The following is a 15,508-nucleotide window of genomic DNA, read 5'->3' on the forward strand; positions in this document are numbered from 1 at the left end:
GTGCCGCCGCCGCCAGCCGCCTTGTCGCTCTGCTCTCCGCAGCCGGTGCGGAGGAGGGGGCAGCCCCCGGCAGGCGTCCCGACATGCTGAAAGTCACCATGCCTTCCTCCTCCTCCTCCTCCTCCTCCACCTCGTCCTCCGGCTCCTCGTCCGCCGGCCGCGCCGCCGGCGCCGCGCCCGACTACTGGATCGACGGCTCCAACAAGGACACGCTGGCCCACTACTTCGAGCTGGAGTCCGAGCTGGGACGGTGAGCGGGCGCGGCGCGGCGCGGCGGGGGGCTCCGGGCGGCTCCGGGCGCCGCCGCCGCCGCCTCGCGCTCTCCCGGGCGGCCAAACTTCGCGCGGCGGCGGCGGCGGCGGGCGAGCGCGTCCCGGGGAGGCGGCGGGCCGCCGCGGTGGGGGCTCGTCCGCCCGAGCAGCTTCTCCGCGTGTCCGCCGGCTCCAGACCCGGTGCCGTGTCAGGCGAATGCTAAGTGTTTCTTCGATGACACGAAAACGCGGCGAATGCACAGCTTTGCTTTACGTAAGATCTTTTATCGCTACCTCGGTATCAGCACCTTTAGACCCTGCACTGACAAAACCCCTATAGAAAATACCTGTGCAGAGGTAGGCCGCTCCAAACAACGTCGTCTTGCTGGAGTGCAGTGTAAGCAAGCGAACTGGTGCAGGCTCATTCATGAATTTTACGCTGATGCCTCTGCCTGGTAACTTAAAGGTCCCAAGTGTGTTTTTATTTTTTATTTTTTTTTCCAACTGAAACCCAGTATGAACTGCCTTTATCTCTATCTCACATGCAGTTTTTGCTCTTTAAATACAATGGCTGATTCATATTGAATCTGTGGGTAGAAAATAGCGTGTAAAAAGAAAAAATAGATAAGTAAAGTTTATCAAGAGTCTTGCAATAGATGACTTTACAGGTAACAAAGTTAATAGCAGTTCTTAATTTTAACAGTGATAGACTTAAAATCCTGAACGATAGTGAGAAATTTGCAGGTAATAACATGGTTGCCTTGGTACAGTATTTTTGCAGAAAGGATATGTGCAATGAAAGATACTGCTACAAAGCATACCTGTGCTTGCTGTACTGTAGGGGCAGGAAAGACTGTAGAAATACAGTAGTACCTTTTTGGCTTACTGGCTGGGTCTAAAGCGTCTGCTACTACCTCTTTGCTGCTATTGCCACTCATGCTAGCCAGATTTAAATAAGCATGGATTTATGTACCTTTACTACATTTATATTTTACTTAAGCGTACAACTATGAAGACATATAAAAAGTGTAATGTAGGAGATACTGTCAGTATAATGTCCAAAATGGGCGTAGAAGTGTGTACTGCTGAACAAAAACAGTTGATACCAACTCTGTCACCCGTATTAATGCTCTGTTACGTGTAGTCTCTCTAATCCTGTTCAGCATTTATGCTAGTGACTGTAGGCTTAATTTACATCATGATACGTGATATATTTATTGCATAGCCTAGGAAAGGGCTTTAAAATTTGTACCGTCCTGCATGGAAGAGGAAAAGTTAGTGAAAGCTGCAGTATAGTGGGATATTCCACCTTGCAAGGTGAGACAGTAGAAGATGCTGAAACCCTCACAAAAGCTTTGACTATGAAAGATAACCACACCCAGCTAGCATAGGGATGCGAGTCATTAAATCTGTGCTGCTGTTGGATATAACTCAGAAATCAGATTAAAAATAAAAGCAGAAAGAAGATAGGAAAAAAGAACCATCTTGAACAAAGATCCTAGGGTAGGGAGAAGACCACAGAGGGTTACGTGCTCAGAGGGGAGATTGCACAAAATGGTATGGCAGTGAGATCTTGATCCTCAGATCCCAACACTCGCGCTTTAAGATCTATTCTGAGCTAGCATCCAGGGTGCTGCTGCTTATCTCAGACTCCCTGCCATAGCTCTGATGTATCTTAGCAAACTTAGAGAGATCAAGCAATCATTTTTAGTTAATAAGTATCACATACAACTACATTCTGTGTTTTGTTTTTTCTTGGTAACCTTGGCGCCAACYTTTTAATTTTGGACATAACTTTGAGTGCCTCTATAAGAAATATTCCTTGCCTAAGTTGGTGGTGAAAATCTGTGAATGATGCTGAAACAGACCGAAAAGATGCAAGAGGTCCAAATAACGTAAAAGCAAACAACAGGAGACATTATCCTAAAATATATTTAACAAATATGGAGATTAGAAGATGTCTTTTGTCAGACTGCAAAGACTTGTGTATGGAGTTTACTGTGTGGGTGTTCCCTTTGGAAAGAGTGCCCTTTCTGCAAAGCATGTACGGCAGACCCCTGAACTTTGTTGTTGTTCTTGTTTGTGTGACACACTGAGGTGCCATTGGGAAGAGAGGGAAAGGTCCTCTAGTAAAATAAAATGTCTAAAAGCTTGGGTAGCATTAAACAGTTTTCAACAGTGGAGTCCCACAGGGATCAGTACAGGGGTCTATGCTACTCAACGTTTTCGAAAGTAAAGTGGTTGAATAGTGGAATTTGCTCATCTTACTAAATTGCTGAGGGGTTTCAAGACAACATTGCCCATGAAGAATTGCAGAAAGACCTTGTTGACCTGAATGGGCGTTTAAACAGCAGATGAAATTCAGTTTAAGTGAATAAATGCACATAGGGATGAGGGAGAAACCCTATGTTGCATGTAAGATTCAATCAGATTTCATTCTTTTTACAGTTATAATTTACAGGTCTATGAAAATATCAACTTGCTGCACACTAGTGCTCAAAAATCCCCCAAATAAAATGTTAGTCTATTTTGCTTTCCTGGTGAATCCTGTAGTGGGGATGAGATGGGGATTCATGATGTCATGCAAGGCCCAGGACACCTGATTACTGACTGCTGTGTTGTCTTTGCTTGATCTACAGGGCATCGTGTGAAGCTAGAAAGTTCAAAAATTAGCAGCAGGAGATAGTACAAAAAAAATTATGAAGTCTTAGGTGGAACTGTACAAAGTGGTGGAACTTCTGCCACTGTATGTTATGGATGCTAAAAGCTTACATGAGTTCAAGGGGCAACTGGGCAAGTTCACATTGAGGAAATCCATTGGGACTGATACAATACAAAGATACTAATTCTTGAACCAGAAATTGTTGAATGTTATGAGAGTATTCTTTGACAATGTTGCTGTAGGTTTGCTCTCTTGTTGTATCCTTGAGACATCTAGGTTTCGCCACTGTTAGAGAAGTATTCTGGGCTAGGCTTGCTTCTAGTTTGACCCAGTGCAGCTGTTTTTATGTTTTATTGAATACTTGGCTAATGCACCTTCCTTTTAATCTGTTTCTGATCAGATATTTTTTGTATGTGCCATGTAACAGGAGTTCAAAATGCTCTAAAGATGAAATTTTGGTCATCTTTACCAAATGTACTTATTATTTCTCTGAAGGTGGCAGCAGTGGTGAGTTGTGAATTTTTAAATCTTGCTCACAGTGAATTTTAACTAAAAGCTTATTTTCCACACTGTCTTGAAAAAAACTTTTAATAATAATAAATACTAAAATTAAATAYTCCTTAAAGCTTAAGACCTTTCGTTAGCCTTATGTAACCTATTCTGTATCATTTGGTACAGAGTTTCTGAAGTCAAGATTAGTATAGTAATGTTTTGAGGGTGGGGAGGAATTTTAATAATGTTTTTTGATACTCAGCAACATCACAAAAAAGGACTTTCTCTTTACTGGAATTTTAGTTGATGTTTTACTTACTGCATGCAGTGTCTCATGCCAAAATACAGAATGGTTAGTGTTGAAACTGTCTAACGTAATTATTGTAGGCATATTGCAGATCTATTCAATGGTCAAGAGCAGCTGGAAATATTTCCTACCGAATCCTTAGGGCTTTCTTTCCATTCCAAAAGTAAAACTAAAAAAAAAAACAAGAAAAGTTACAGGCATTTTTCTTTGTACAGGGATGTTAAGTAGGATCTTACAGGGTTACTTTTTCCTTTCTGGGCCAGTCTTTCAACTGTGCGGTCCTTGTTGAGGACCTGAAACTGGAAGACAGTTGGGACTTTCAACTTGAATGGACAGTGTGAGCTGAATCATAGGTGGCTTCTCTCCTTGAAGAGTTCTTAATGCAGAGGGTTTGAATGTGTAGTCTCGRTATGCAGAATGATGTTTCTTACCCTATCGATCCCATTTACAAGTGCTGTCATAGCATTTACTTTTTGATGGTAACAGTAGATGAAATCAGGTAACTAATTCTTATAAGAGTTGTTTTATAGAAATGGATTGTTTTTTCACATTAGGCTTTAAAGTTCAAACTGTTTTTACTTCAAAAGTACGTCAATTAAATTCCCTTCCATTCCTCCATATTTTTTTTAAAAAAATAAGGACCTTTTCCTTAACTGCCTATCAAAAGAATCATTTGTTATACAGACTGTTTACCATGTTTAGTTTGAAAATCACTTGTTCATTTTGCTTTGTGGTACATTTGAAGGAGGTCACTCCCTTCTTCAACACAGTGTTTACTTGGATGTTTGTGATTTTTAATGCTGGGCACCAGGATTTCCCAAGCAATTACATACATACTGCTGACAGTGCATATTGTTGTTTAAATGCGAGTTTGGGGTGCTTAGCTGAACTGAGGTGAGTAATTCCACGTGGAGAATTATCTTTGAACAGTAACTGCCTGTGTAGGTTTGCCTTTCCTCCAGGTCGTGTAGGGCCACCAGTTGCTACTTGCTCATTGCCCTGGCAGCTCAGTCCTGCAGACAGGCAGTAAGCATTTTTGTGCAGACAGTTCCTGCTGATCAGCTGATGGGGAAGATGAATGAAAGGGTGAGTCTGAGGCCTCATTTGGGGCTGTTTGTGGTTGTTGCTTGAGGCAGGAAGATAGGAGTCGTAGGGGGCATGATGCCCTTGTGGGGTTTGACCCAAGCGTAGGGTGGTAGGTGAACATCGTCCACCTCTCCCCTTCCTGTATTGCACTGTCTGGTATAGGTCTAGGTGAAGATTTTCAGTTCCCTTTTCTGCTGGAAGGACTGTTGTTCATGTCATCTTTCAACTGGAAAAAATGTCCTAAGTATTTGGCCACAGGCTCCTTTATGATAGGCATGTTCTTTACTCCTTCTCTTTAGTCTGTGCTGTTATGAGAAGACAATTCAGTCTTCACTTAGCCAGAAGGAGGACATCAGAGAGAGTTTGGTAAGTAGGGCACCCACCTATGAGAGGATCTGCATGTCACTCCTCATTAAAATGCATGTCCTTCTGCAGAGAGTCATAAATAAAAACTAATACTAAGCAGTGAATGTTTTCTGTGGAAGCTCTATAGCTTCTCAGCGTACCGTTCTCGATGAAATTACCGGCTTGGGTACTAGGAACCAGAACTTGTCAACGTAATAACCCAGCTTTTGACAACTAAAGCTTCTTTACTCCATGCAAGGAGAACGTTTTCTTCATTTCCATTTGATTCAGCTCAACAAGTGGTTTATTCAGAGCTGAAAAACTAGATGTTGGAAAAAGCAAGTGAAGAAATTTTCATCTACCATCCTGTAAATAGGAAATGGGATTAGACATACCATTTCACTTAAGGCTCTCTAATTGTGGAGAGAGATAGGTAGGTACTCTGAACTTGGGCATGGAGGATTGCATTGACTATGTTGTCCAGACATCTGTGTTGAACACTAAGTTACTTGCCTAGAAACTAACTCTGCGTGTGCATTTTCTTAATTAGGAAAGTAGGTGGCTTTTTTGGAGCATCTGTTGGCATGTTTGTTGTTTCACTCTTATTTTCATCATAAAAGGTATTTAAGATTTTTCAGACAGTGGTTTAAATTCTTTTACAGTTGGGATTTGTGGCAAAATGCTCGTTCCATTGCAGCCAGGAGTTTTGCACTGAACTGCAAACTTGGCATCTGCATCACTGGGGCTTAAAACACATGCCAGAATATGCATTTTTCACAGTGACTTATGTTTGTATGTTATTCATGTTAATACTGCAACTGAGGCATTGCTTCATGACGGTTATATGGTTAATTTGATCTTCTGTGGACAACGGAGTTTAGATGTCAGCCACTATGGACAGTCGCAACAGAGAATCTAACGCCAAAGTAGTTACCGGCTTTCGGATGTGTACTGATGGTTCTTTTTATGGAAGAAACTGTCTTGCTACCTCTGTAAATGAACAGATAACTTGTTTCTTAGTGTAATCAGTAATACCTTATCTAAGTCTTAGCTGTATTATATCAGAAATGGTTTATTTGAAGCAAGTGTTTTTTCTTCTACCTAGGAACCAAAATAGGTTACTATTAAGGGTATACGTCTACATTTTTTCAACTACAGAAGCATTGTGATTTTCTTGCAACATTGCATTAAACCATACCTATTTTTAAAAGGTAATTTATGGGTGTATCTACATGGAAGTTTTAATTCGGATCAGGAGCAAACATTTTTTAAAATGTGAATATCCAAATTATATCCTCTCACTGTGCTTTGCTTTGCATGAAGGAGCAATCTTTGAGTGCACAGAGCAGACTGAATGAAACCGAATCAGAAGATGCAGTTCAGGTGCACATTTAATCCACTCTAACCTCTTGTGAACGTTCACTGCACAAAACCAGATTAGAGCTAGTCCGAAATAAAACTTGCAAAAAGCTTGTATGTTGGTGCTATCTGTCCTGCAGGTCTCCTCCTATTGCGCTGCAGCATTTACTTAGGCATACCTAGCCTGTATATCCTAGTGATATTATATTTGAATCTAGATGTAGTTAATCTGCAAGATAATAGGGTGCTTACAATACTGCACATTCACATAATGCTCAGGTCAATGTCTGCTCAAGTTTTAATTAACTTGTAAGCTACAGCAAATGTATATTATACAAATGAAAATTTAGGACTAAGAACGGGCAGTGCAAGAGTACTGCTTGCAGAGCATTGCATTATCTTTGTATCCTTGTTAGTCTGTGTACTGAGTATATTGTTCTGTCGGTAAATCGAACCTTTACCTCCTTTTCTTTTTTTTTTTTTTTCCCCCTATTAAATGAGTGCTGGGGTAACATTGAATAGCTGGAATGAAAAGGTGATCATTTTGTATAATTTTCACAGCTTGCGAGCATTTAAAGAGGAGCTATTAATAATGAAAAATGTGACATTAGAGAAGAGTTATTTCTTTATTGTGAAGGTATTACTTCTGTCAACCGTTATGCRTTTTGCAGTTGGTTTTGGTTAACTCTTTTTAATTTGAAAATTTGCATTTGTAATAGAGCAAAAGAATAGCTATTGAGATAAATACTGGAAAAGTTTGAGATTTTAGGATTTGAAAGTAGTGCTGTCAGTTATCCTAACTCAAGAAATGTCCTATTTGAAAAACAATGCAGTAGTCTGCAAGGGGTTGAATGTAGCAAAATTGTTCCTTTTAGCTAGATACAGAAACAGTACGTACGAAATTGCGTAAGTATTTTCAAGCTCAGTTGAAAACATTTCCGTAAGTGTGACTGTGCAATAAGCTTCTACGATTAGGTGTGGAGGGGAGGTAAATGTACTGAAGCCTCGTGGCAGGAGAAGTAAGTATCTGTTCATTCCACCGCCCCTCTGCAGAGGGGAGCGTGTGTGCACGCAAGTATGCGTGGTATTGTGCAAGGGATCGTAACAAACAGGGTTGCGTGAAACAAATAGGCAGAATTCTACCGGTAACAGATGTCTAAATGGCTGCTTACACAGAAAATACTCACRTTTGGAAACACAACAAATCAGGACTGGTGGTCAGTGGAAAGAAGGTTCGGTATTTGCTGTGACACACTCCCCATCAGTGGAAGTCTAAATACTTGCTAGGGGAGCCTAATTATCCTCTCCAGGGTCTGAAGGACAATCAGGGAAATTTTATCTGCCTGAATGTTGTCTGGAAAGGTCAATCAGGAAATAAAAACTAGGCATCCCCAGCTCCAGCTTTGTTTATAGGGCAATGAATTGAGCTGGCTTTACCACGGCAAACCTGAGTGATTTTTTTTCTATAGTATTCTGTTAGCCAGAACATTGGCCTGGCTTTTAAAAAGTAAATAGCTCACATAAACTGTTCTGTGGGAAAAAAGTGGATAGACTTGAATATTAATTTCATATATATACATACAATACTTATAAACCATAAATAGGAGTTAAGAATGCATAAAGAGCTAGTGGGTATTCCCTTGTGCCTGCACAATGAGGCAGAATTTAAACATATAAACTTAGTATTTGTTATTTACTTCTTAATTTAGGAGTTTTTATCAGTTCTGCTTCCTCTCTTCGCAGTAAGCAGACCTGTGTCTGCTCTATCTGAATATTATTTTATTTCACGAGGAATTTTCTCTCTCTCTCTCTCTCTCTCTTTTGTAGTTCAAGGATGCTCATTTTGAGTAAGGGTGGTCAGATGTGCCATTTATTTCCAAAAGGAGGTGCTGCTTTTGATTCTTGCTTTGTCTAATGCAATATCTATATTTTCCCTTTCTACCCCATTTTAAAAAATAAATAAGAATGGCAGCTTTTTCAAATGACCATTGATACCTTGAAAATACTCTTCTGTTTGTTATTGATGATGCTTTATATAGCCTTGCACTATCATCATCTTCAGCCAGTCAGTAATTACCAGAAAATATGTTTTAACTTAYTAGTTGCTGCTAAAATCTTCCTTGTTCTTTGGAGTCTGAGCTAGTAGCTCTGTGAAATCTGAGATAGAGATTATTCATTAATAATTGAATTTAGGTATTTTTGTGTGATAGAAGCGTGTGGTCTTTATGTTGTCACCTTTACCTTACTCTTTTATCTCAGTGTTACGAAAGGTCTTTTTAGAATGACCTTTCTTTTGGCAAAAGTGTAGAGGATGTGTTACTTAAGCCTGTACTTAAAATCATTTGAACAAGACAAGAAAAGGCTACTTCTCCTTTTCTCCACTCCAGTTGTTGCTTGTGAAACTTTCCCAGCCCTTTGAGACCTAGGGAATAAGATTGGTTTTAAAATGTCCAGAATGATCTCTCAGCTAGAAGATCACTTTGGAGCAGCCCCAGTGTAGTGCATTACTGAACGTGAAAACACCATTTCTCCTAAGGTTTACTGGGCAGTGTGGGAAAGTGAAGGTTGTGTCTCCTTTTCATTCTCTGGATGGTTGTGGTTTTTAAGATTTGTTAGTATGATGCAATTTATGAGTTCATTGAGAATGATATATCTGAGACCAATTTCAAGTGCAGGATGTTTGATAAATACATTGAGTTATATAGCCTCAATTTCTTAGACTCTATAATTTTTAAAATAGAAAGATGGAGTCGTGATGACCTACTCTGCCAAAACATATTACAAATGTGTATTTTTGTGATAGAATGAAAGCAAAAATGGTATAGTTACTGTCATTGGTGGCTYTCACTTAAAACACACTAACCGTTGCAGGATGGACCCTCAATATTTTCTCTGTTGCTCAGAGAATAGATTTGTAAGGCACTAAAATGATACACCCTTGGAAGGAACCATTCGGTTCATAGCAAGCAGATTATATGTTCTCTTTGAGCTTACTCTGCAGGGGATAATAGGAGAGAAATTATTTGGCATGAACCACTAAATTATATGGTCAGAATTGTATGTTAATTCCAAACACAAGTGAAATAATTGAACTTGATACTTGTATCTCGTATGTTGTCTGCTTTTCACATGTGCAACTAACCTGCTAGAATTTCRACACCCACAAAACTTCAATTAAGAAATAAATAAAATGTGAACCCATTTGAGGAAAAAAAGTTTATAAAACATACTGCCCTTTGACAGTTTACTATCTATGTTTCTTTGCTTTTTKGGGGATAAAACCATGGTGAAACAAGCCTAAGATTCATGATGCACAGCCTCAAAAGTAATAACATTAGAATTTAAATCCTAGAACAAATATCCTCCACTCAGGCACATACCTCACTGTGAGCATCTGTATGCCACAGATGAAATGCCAGAATTGCAGTTGTACATCAGAAGTGAGGTACGCTCCTTTTCTCCAAACTCTTTCCACTAGAGAGAYACGTGATGCGTCTCTCCTGTGGCCYCTCTCCAGRCTTTGTGGAAAAAAGCAGTTGCTCAGGTTTAAGGAACAGGCAACATTCAAAAAACAGGGGATTTTTTTCCCATTCTCAATAGTTGTTTCTTTTTGGAAGTATTCATGTAGTAGCAGGACTGATCACTTCATTAAAAAGTATGTTCTACGCAATCTTGACTTAAAAATTTTGTTCTCTTATGAGGTAGCAAAGCAGCATGATGTCACTGAGGGGATCAGTCAGATCAACCTCAAAAATTATGAATTGCCTGTAGACTTTTGTTCATGTATTTTTTTAAAAAAAAAAATTGGAGATATTAGTAGATAAATTCATGTGAAGTTCAGATTGATTTGGAAAGGAAATCCAGGGATTTCAGTTTAATCTAAATAAATTACTTTTAGTGAACAATTTTGCTCTCATGAATGAATGAAATTTTTTTAAAAAGCATGAAGATGTTAATGAATATCCATGGGATAAGAAGTCATGTATTATCTTAAAATACTTTCAAAATAGTATTTTTATTGATTTCTCTTAAAATAATCCTAGTTAACAGAAGCATACTGCCACTACCAAGGAATATTGTGCTATGGTTTTAGTTTGTGTTTAGCTGAAAAAAAAAGCCTTACTGTGTTGAAAGAAGTGCGTCTTCAGGCCTCTAGTGTGGAAAGTTGGACATCACTTGTACAAACCAACATGGTATTGAAGCATCTTAGGTGTTTATACTTTTGGGAGATTGTTTCAATTTTATTCAAACTTCAGCAAGTGTTCTTTTCAGATTATCTAAATATGCAAGATGCTGTTTGCTACTTCTGATTTGTTAGGTGTTCTCCACCTGTATAACACTGTGACCTGGTGAGTGTATTTTAAAAATACGCTTTGGGCCAGAAATTATTCCAATTCTTATGGCACGCGATGGTACTAAAAAAAAAAAAAAAAAAAAATGGTGGTGCTAAATAACTTCATACTTTAGCAGAGAAAATGGATGTTCTATAAAAATGAAGCTTATGATGCCACAAGATAAAATTTGTCATGGATTAGTACTGATCTTTTTCAATACCTATTGACATGTTTTCTAGATTAATGAACAACAGTGCTACTCTATTACACCAATACAATACAATGACCTTGCATTTAAYACAATACCCTGCAGTTGCATGTTTTCCTGGTGGTGAACATTTGCTTGCCAGCTTTCCATATTGTGCCATAATGATTAGCTAAACTAGCTAATCACAAAGCTAAACACTAGCTAAATACAAAGCATATTGAGTACTCTTAACRACATTATCATGAGCTGAGCTTAGAAAGACCTGCAAGATATGGCTGCGTGGAAGTTTTACCTGCTACCTTCATTTGATGTCCCCTGCTTTTTGTGCTTCACTTTAAGGAAGTAAACGACCCATCCTTCTGTACTCCTTTCAGACCTCRTGCTTTTCTGGCTGATTAGTTTAGTAAAATCAAAAAGAGAAAGGCTGCAAAGTTTATTTAGTAATGGGAAGCAGCAGTTTCATGGTATAGATATGGGTGACCAGTCAGAAAATACTAACAATTTTTTCAGTGACTTCAGGTTTTCATAGTGCAGATCAATGAACATGGTAACTTGCTTTTCTGGAGTTCTTTGCAGCATAGTGTAAACTGCAAATGCTTATGGAGTGTGCATTCACTGTTTGCAGGTCGGTTAGCTAATTGGCAAGGAGTTGATTTGAGTTGAAAGAGAAACTGTACTGTAGTCTTGACAAAATACTGTTAGARCTAGTAATATTAATGCAGTGTCTTGACACTATAAAACTTGACACCATAAAAGCAATATTCATTTTGTTTGGTACAGAAGGCAGATAAATTTATTGGATCTGATTCTCCCTTCACACCAACTTACTTCAAGAATATCTCAACTGCAAACAAGAACAGATTTCAGTTGGTATTTGAAATTAATAATTTGTGACTGCTAAGTAAAATCAGTAATCCATTGCCAGATAGGGTCAACGTGAGTTGGAAAATCTGCAGCGAAAAGATACCATAAAATTCACTGRCATGTTTTCGGCTCTGACTCTTATAGTGACAAAATCCTTCTCTAGCATAATAAAGATGCAGATAAATTATTTCTTGTATTTAAATTCAAATYCTCTTCTCCATGCATAATTCATATTAAAGGTGTTCAAAAGTAGGTGGAACGGGAGTAAAACTGAGTGAGAAAGGCATTTTATTCATAAAAGCTTGCTCATAGAATTGCTTTGATTGGCAGTGGTATAAAGAGAATACGCTTCTATTTCCAGAGAATCATTCATTTCAAGTGACACAACAACCTTGGTCATCTCCTCCTCTGCCACCGCCTCCTCAGCAGAAAAATATCTTTTTAACTGTTTTGAATCTTCAGCTTGGCTAGTAGAAAGACAATCGCCCACAACTCTATAAAGTAATTGCAGTTTGATTTGCAGTTGCAAAGTTGATTTGAACTATATTAGTCTCTTTCTATTATTCTAGCAACATTCATATAGTCTAACCTCTTTTTAACACCTTCACTTTCTTCTTTGATGTGACTTCAGGTACGATTAAATAACTTTTGTGATGGAAATAATCATACTAGATATATGTGGGTTTTTTGCAGATGACAGTCTAAGTTGGAGCTGGTGAGATTTTGTAAATAAGTTGCCCAACAGATCTTTACTTCTTTCTCCTGTCAGTCTATATTTTGTAAGCCAGCTATATTTGCTATTTGCAACAATAAATATTTACCAAATAGTCCTGYTTTCTATGGTGCTTCTTATGAACCATGTACTTCTAACTGTTCTGAGTATCTAAAAAGACCATTTTACTGTTTTTCTTCTCCCTAGTTGCAGCTATCATTATGAAACAGAATAACAAATAACAAGAGTTGTTATTCATGCACAAAAGCATGTGGCCATCAAAGAACGTATTTCACCTTGAAGAGTCATGTATATTGAAACTTTTTCATGCAGACGTTCACATCCCTACGTTAGTGAATTAGTAGACCGGAGAAACTCCAGAATTTCCATTCCAGGGTAGATTTCAACGCTTCAACATTTGTTTTTGTCTTGAATTAGGATGAGTAGTTGAAGTACAGACATGATGTGGACAGTGGACAGTTTTACAGCATGGAATTTTTCAACAATTTTGACTTTAAATTTACGAACATTGACATTTTAAATTTAGTGTTGATTGAAAACATCCTTGAATCAAAACAACCAACTTCTAAAGAACAAACTGTACGCATCTGTTATGCCATGGTGTCTTATGAGAATTCTGATACAGTTGCCTCCTTCTCCTGTTTTCCCCTTCTGTTTGTGGTCCCTACTTGGACTGTATTTTACATGCCGTACCAAAAGTAGTATGGCTTGCATATGGCATATTCTACTGGAACAGAGCAAGGCTACAGAACCTGCATTTATCCACTGAAAAATAACTCCAGTTATAAAATTCTCAGCCTTTCTTAATAAGGAAAATAAACATTATTGAATGGGACAGGATCAAATTTCCTTTTCTCGCAGCTGTTACCTCTGTAGCTTATACCAATGTATTTATTGTCTAAACTATGTGTGTTCTATTTTCCTTCYCTGTTTGCAATTGTTGACTCCTAATTTAGAGCAACGTTCCTGCTATTTGTCTGTAATACATGACCTTGCATTTAAYACAGCTAAATTTTATTCTATTTTTGTGTTATTGCAGTTCCTCGGCTAATACAGTTCTTCCTTTCTGATATTACAGCCCTCTTGTGTTGCCAGTGCCTSCTGCATTTTTCATCAGTAAATTTGATTAACGCAGTCTTAAGTTTGTGCTGAAACCATTAATGAAAATATTAAATGAAAGACACTGTTAAAACACACGTGTCAGAACAAACTAGATACACTGAAGCAGAGAAGAGCAGTATGTTTCTGGCAAGCTCGGGAAGGTTAGGCTACGCAAGCAAATTACCTTGAGAGGAAGAGTATTCCCCTAAAAGCAAATGTTTAATAAAACTGCTCCCCTCTATACTGCTATCTCACTTTAAATTTAAGTATGCTAAAATCAGAATTTTTATAATATTGCCCATATATTAAATTCATGCTTTTTTCCCCTCTCTGGGGGCTCCTTGCTCTAAAGGTTGAGGAAGTCTTGGGGCTATTCCCACCTCTCTCTCCCATACCTAGTACTTCGCTTAGAAAACAGTCTCAATAGCCATTATGCAAAGAGGAAGAAATATTGAATTCTTCACTGTATTTAACTGATGYGGTTTCAGAGGCTGAGATAATTGGGCATTCTACACCTTTCTTTTTGTGAAAAGTGCCAAACMGTATAATTGCTGTGATAGTCAGAAAGCTGACAGAAATTTTGATATTTCAGGAGAAGTGAGGGATTAGATTTCATTATACAGATAGGTGCCTACCAACATCCCATCTTCCTCCTCCCATTTTTGGAATGTGATAAAATTCATGATAAATGATAAATTTCATGATTCTTGAATGTAGAAAGTCTCAGCTCCAGTATCACTCTGAAACAAAAATGAAAATAGTACATTTTAAGATCACATTTGAAAATAATATGGGTCTATGAAATACAGATCCTGATTTGTCATTGTCACCTTTTATCTAGAATAATAATTGTAGCTGTGAAAAATGACTGCAACTGTGGAATCAAATGCTGCCTTTCATATATCTGTAGGTTATAAAAAATTAATTTAAATTTATTTTTAAATATGATCATGTGAAAATACAATCCCAGTAATTAAAGGACTAGTGGCTGTTTTAAAGCTGATTAGATGGGGAATATTAAGAAGTTTGTGATAACTCTTCCAGTTACTAATGGAGATGACAAACATAAGTAGTTTTGTGGATATTTGAAAAATTGTGTGGAAGACATCCAAAGCTGTTTTTGTTCGGCTAAAACCCTACTGGATTTTAATTCAATGACTTCATAGGGAGGCAATGGGAGTTTTAGGTAACAGTAGCTAGATAACAATAAGTTTTAGATAACAGTAGCTCAAAACTAATTTGAAAACTGAATAAATACATTAGCTGAAATACTGTATTTACACTGTATGTAAAGAAGTATTAATGCCATTGCACAAGGCTTTGAATTACAAAGTTTGTCTGGAATACCTTGTTCGGTTCTAAAACCTGCATCTGAGAGAGAGAAACTCGTGGTGGGAACTCTTACCACCAGAGAATGGGCATTAGGACGGTCAATCCTGTCTTCCCAGCATATGCTAGGGGTGTGTTTATGAAGATGTCAGCTGTTTGTCCATACTTCAGTCAGGTTGAGTTCCAGCTAGCTCTGGTTCAGAGCATTTTTCACTGATTCTCCTTAGTTTACTGACTTACCACCAAGTTAACTCTGCAGTGTAGCTCCAGAGTAGAAGCTGGCTCATGCCAGCTACCCTAGTGGGGACAGAGCAAAGTCACACTTGTGCGCACTCACTGTGTAGGAGCTGGGTTTCTTTACTTCAGGAAAACAGTGCTGGGGAGAGGAGGTGATGGTTCTTCAGGGATGAGTCAAAGGGAAAAGAACCTGTGAGGCA

The 15,508-nt window shown here is 38.4% G+C and overlaps 1 protein-coding gene across 1 annotated transcript in view; it reads left to right on the plus strand.

The window, feature by feature from the left end:
• Positions 1-43: 43 nt before the first annotated feature.
• Positions 44-15,508, plus strand: part of CAMK4 (calcium/calmodulin dependent protein kinase IV) — a 173,857-nt gene continuing 158,392 nt past the window's right edge. Inside the window, exon 1 of the mRNA XM_085305348.1 lies at positions 44-250. Within this exon, the coding sequence (XP_085161474.1) occupies positions 84-250 (167 nt within the window). The 5' untranslated portion in view covers positions 44-83. The remainder of the gene's footprint in view (positions 251-15,508) is intronic.

Source organism: Rhea americana, unplaced genomic scaffold, assembly GCF_003343005.1.
Source record: "Rhea americana isolate MKP2758 unplaced genomic scaffold, rheAme1 scaffold_22, whole genome shotgun sequence".
Taxonomy (NCBI): domain Eukaryota; kingdom Metazoa; phylum Chordata; class Aves; order Rheiformes; family Rheidae; genus Rhea; species Rhea americana.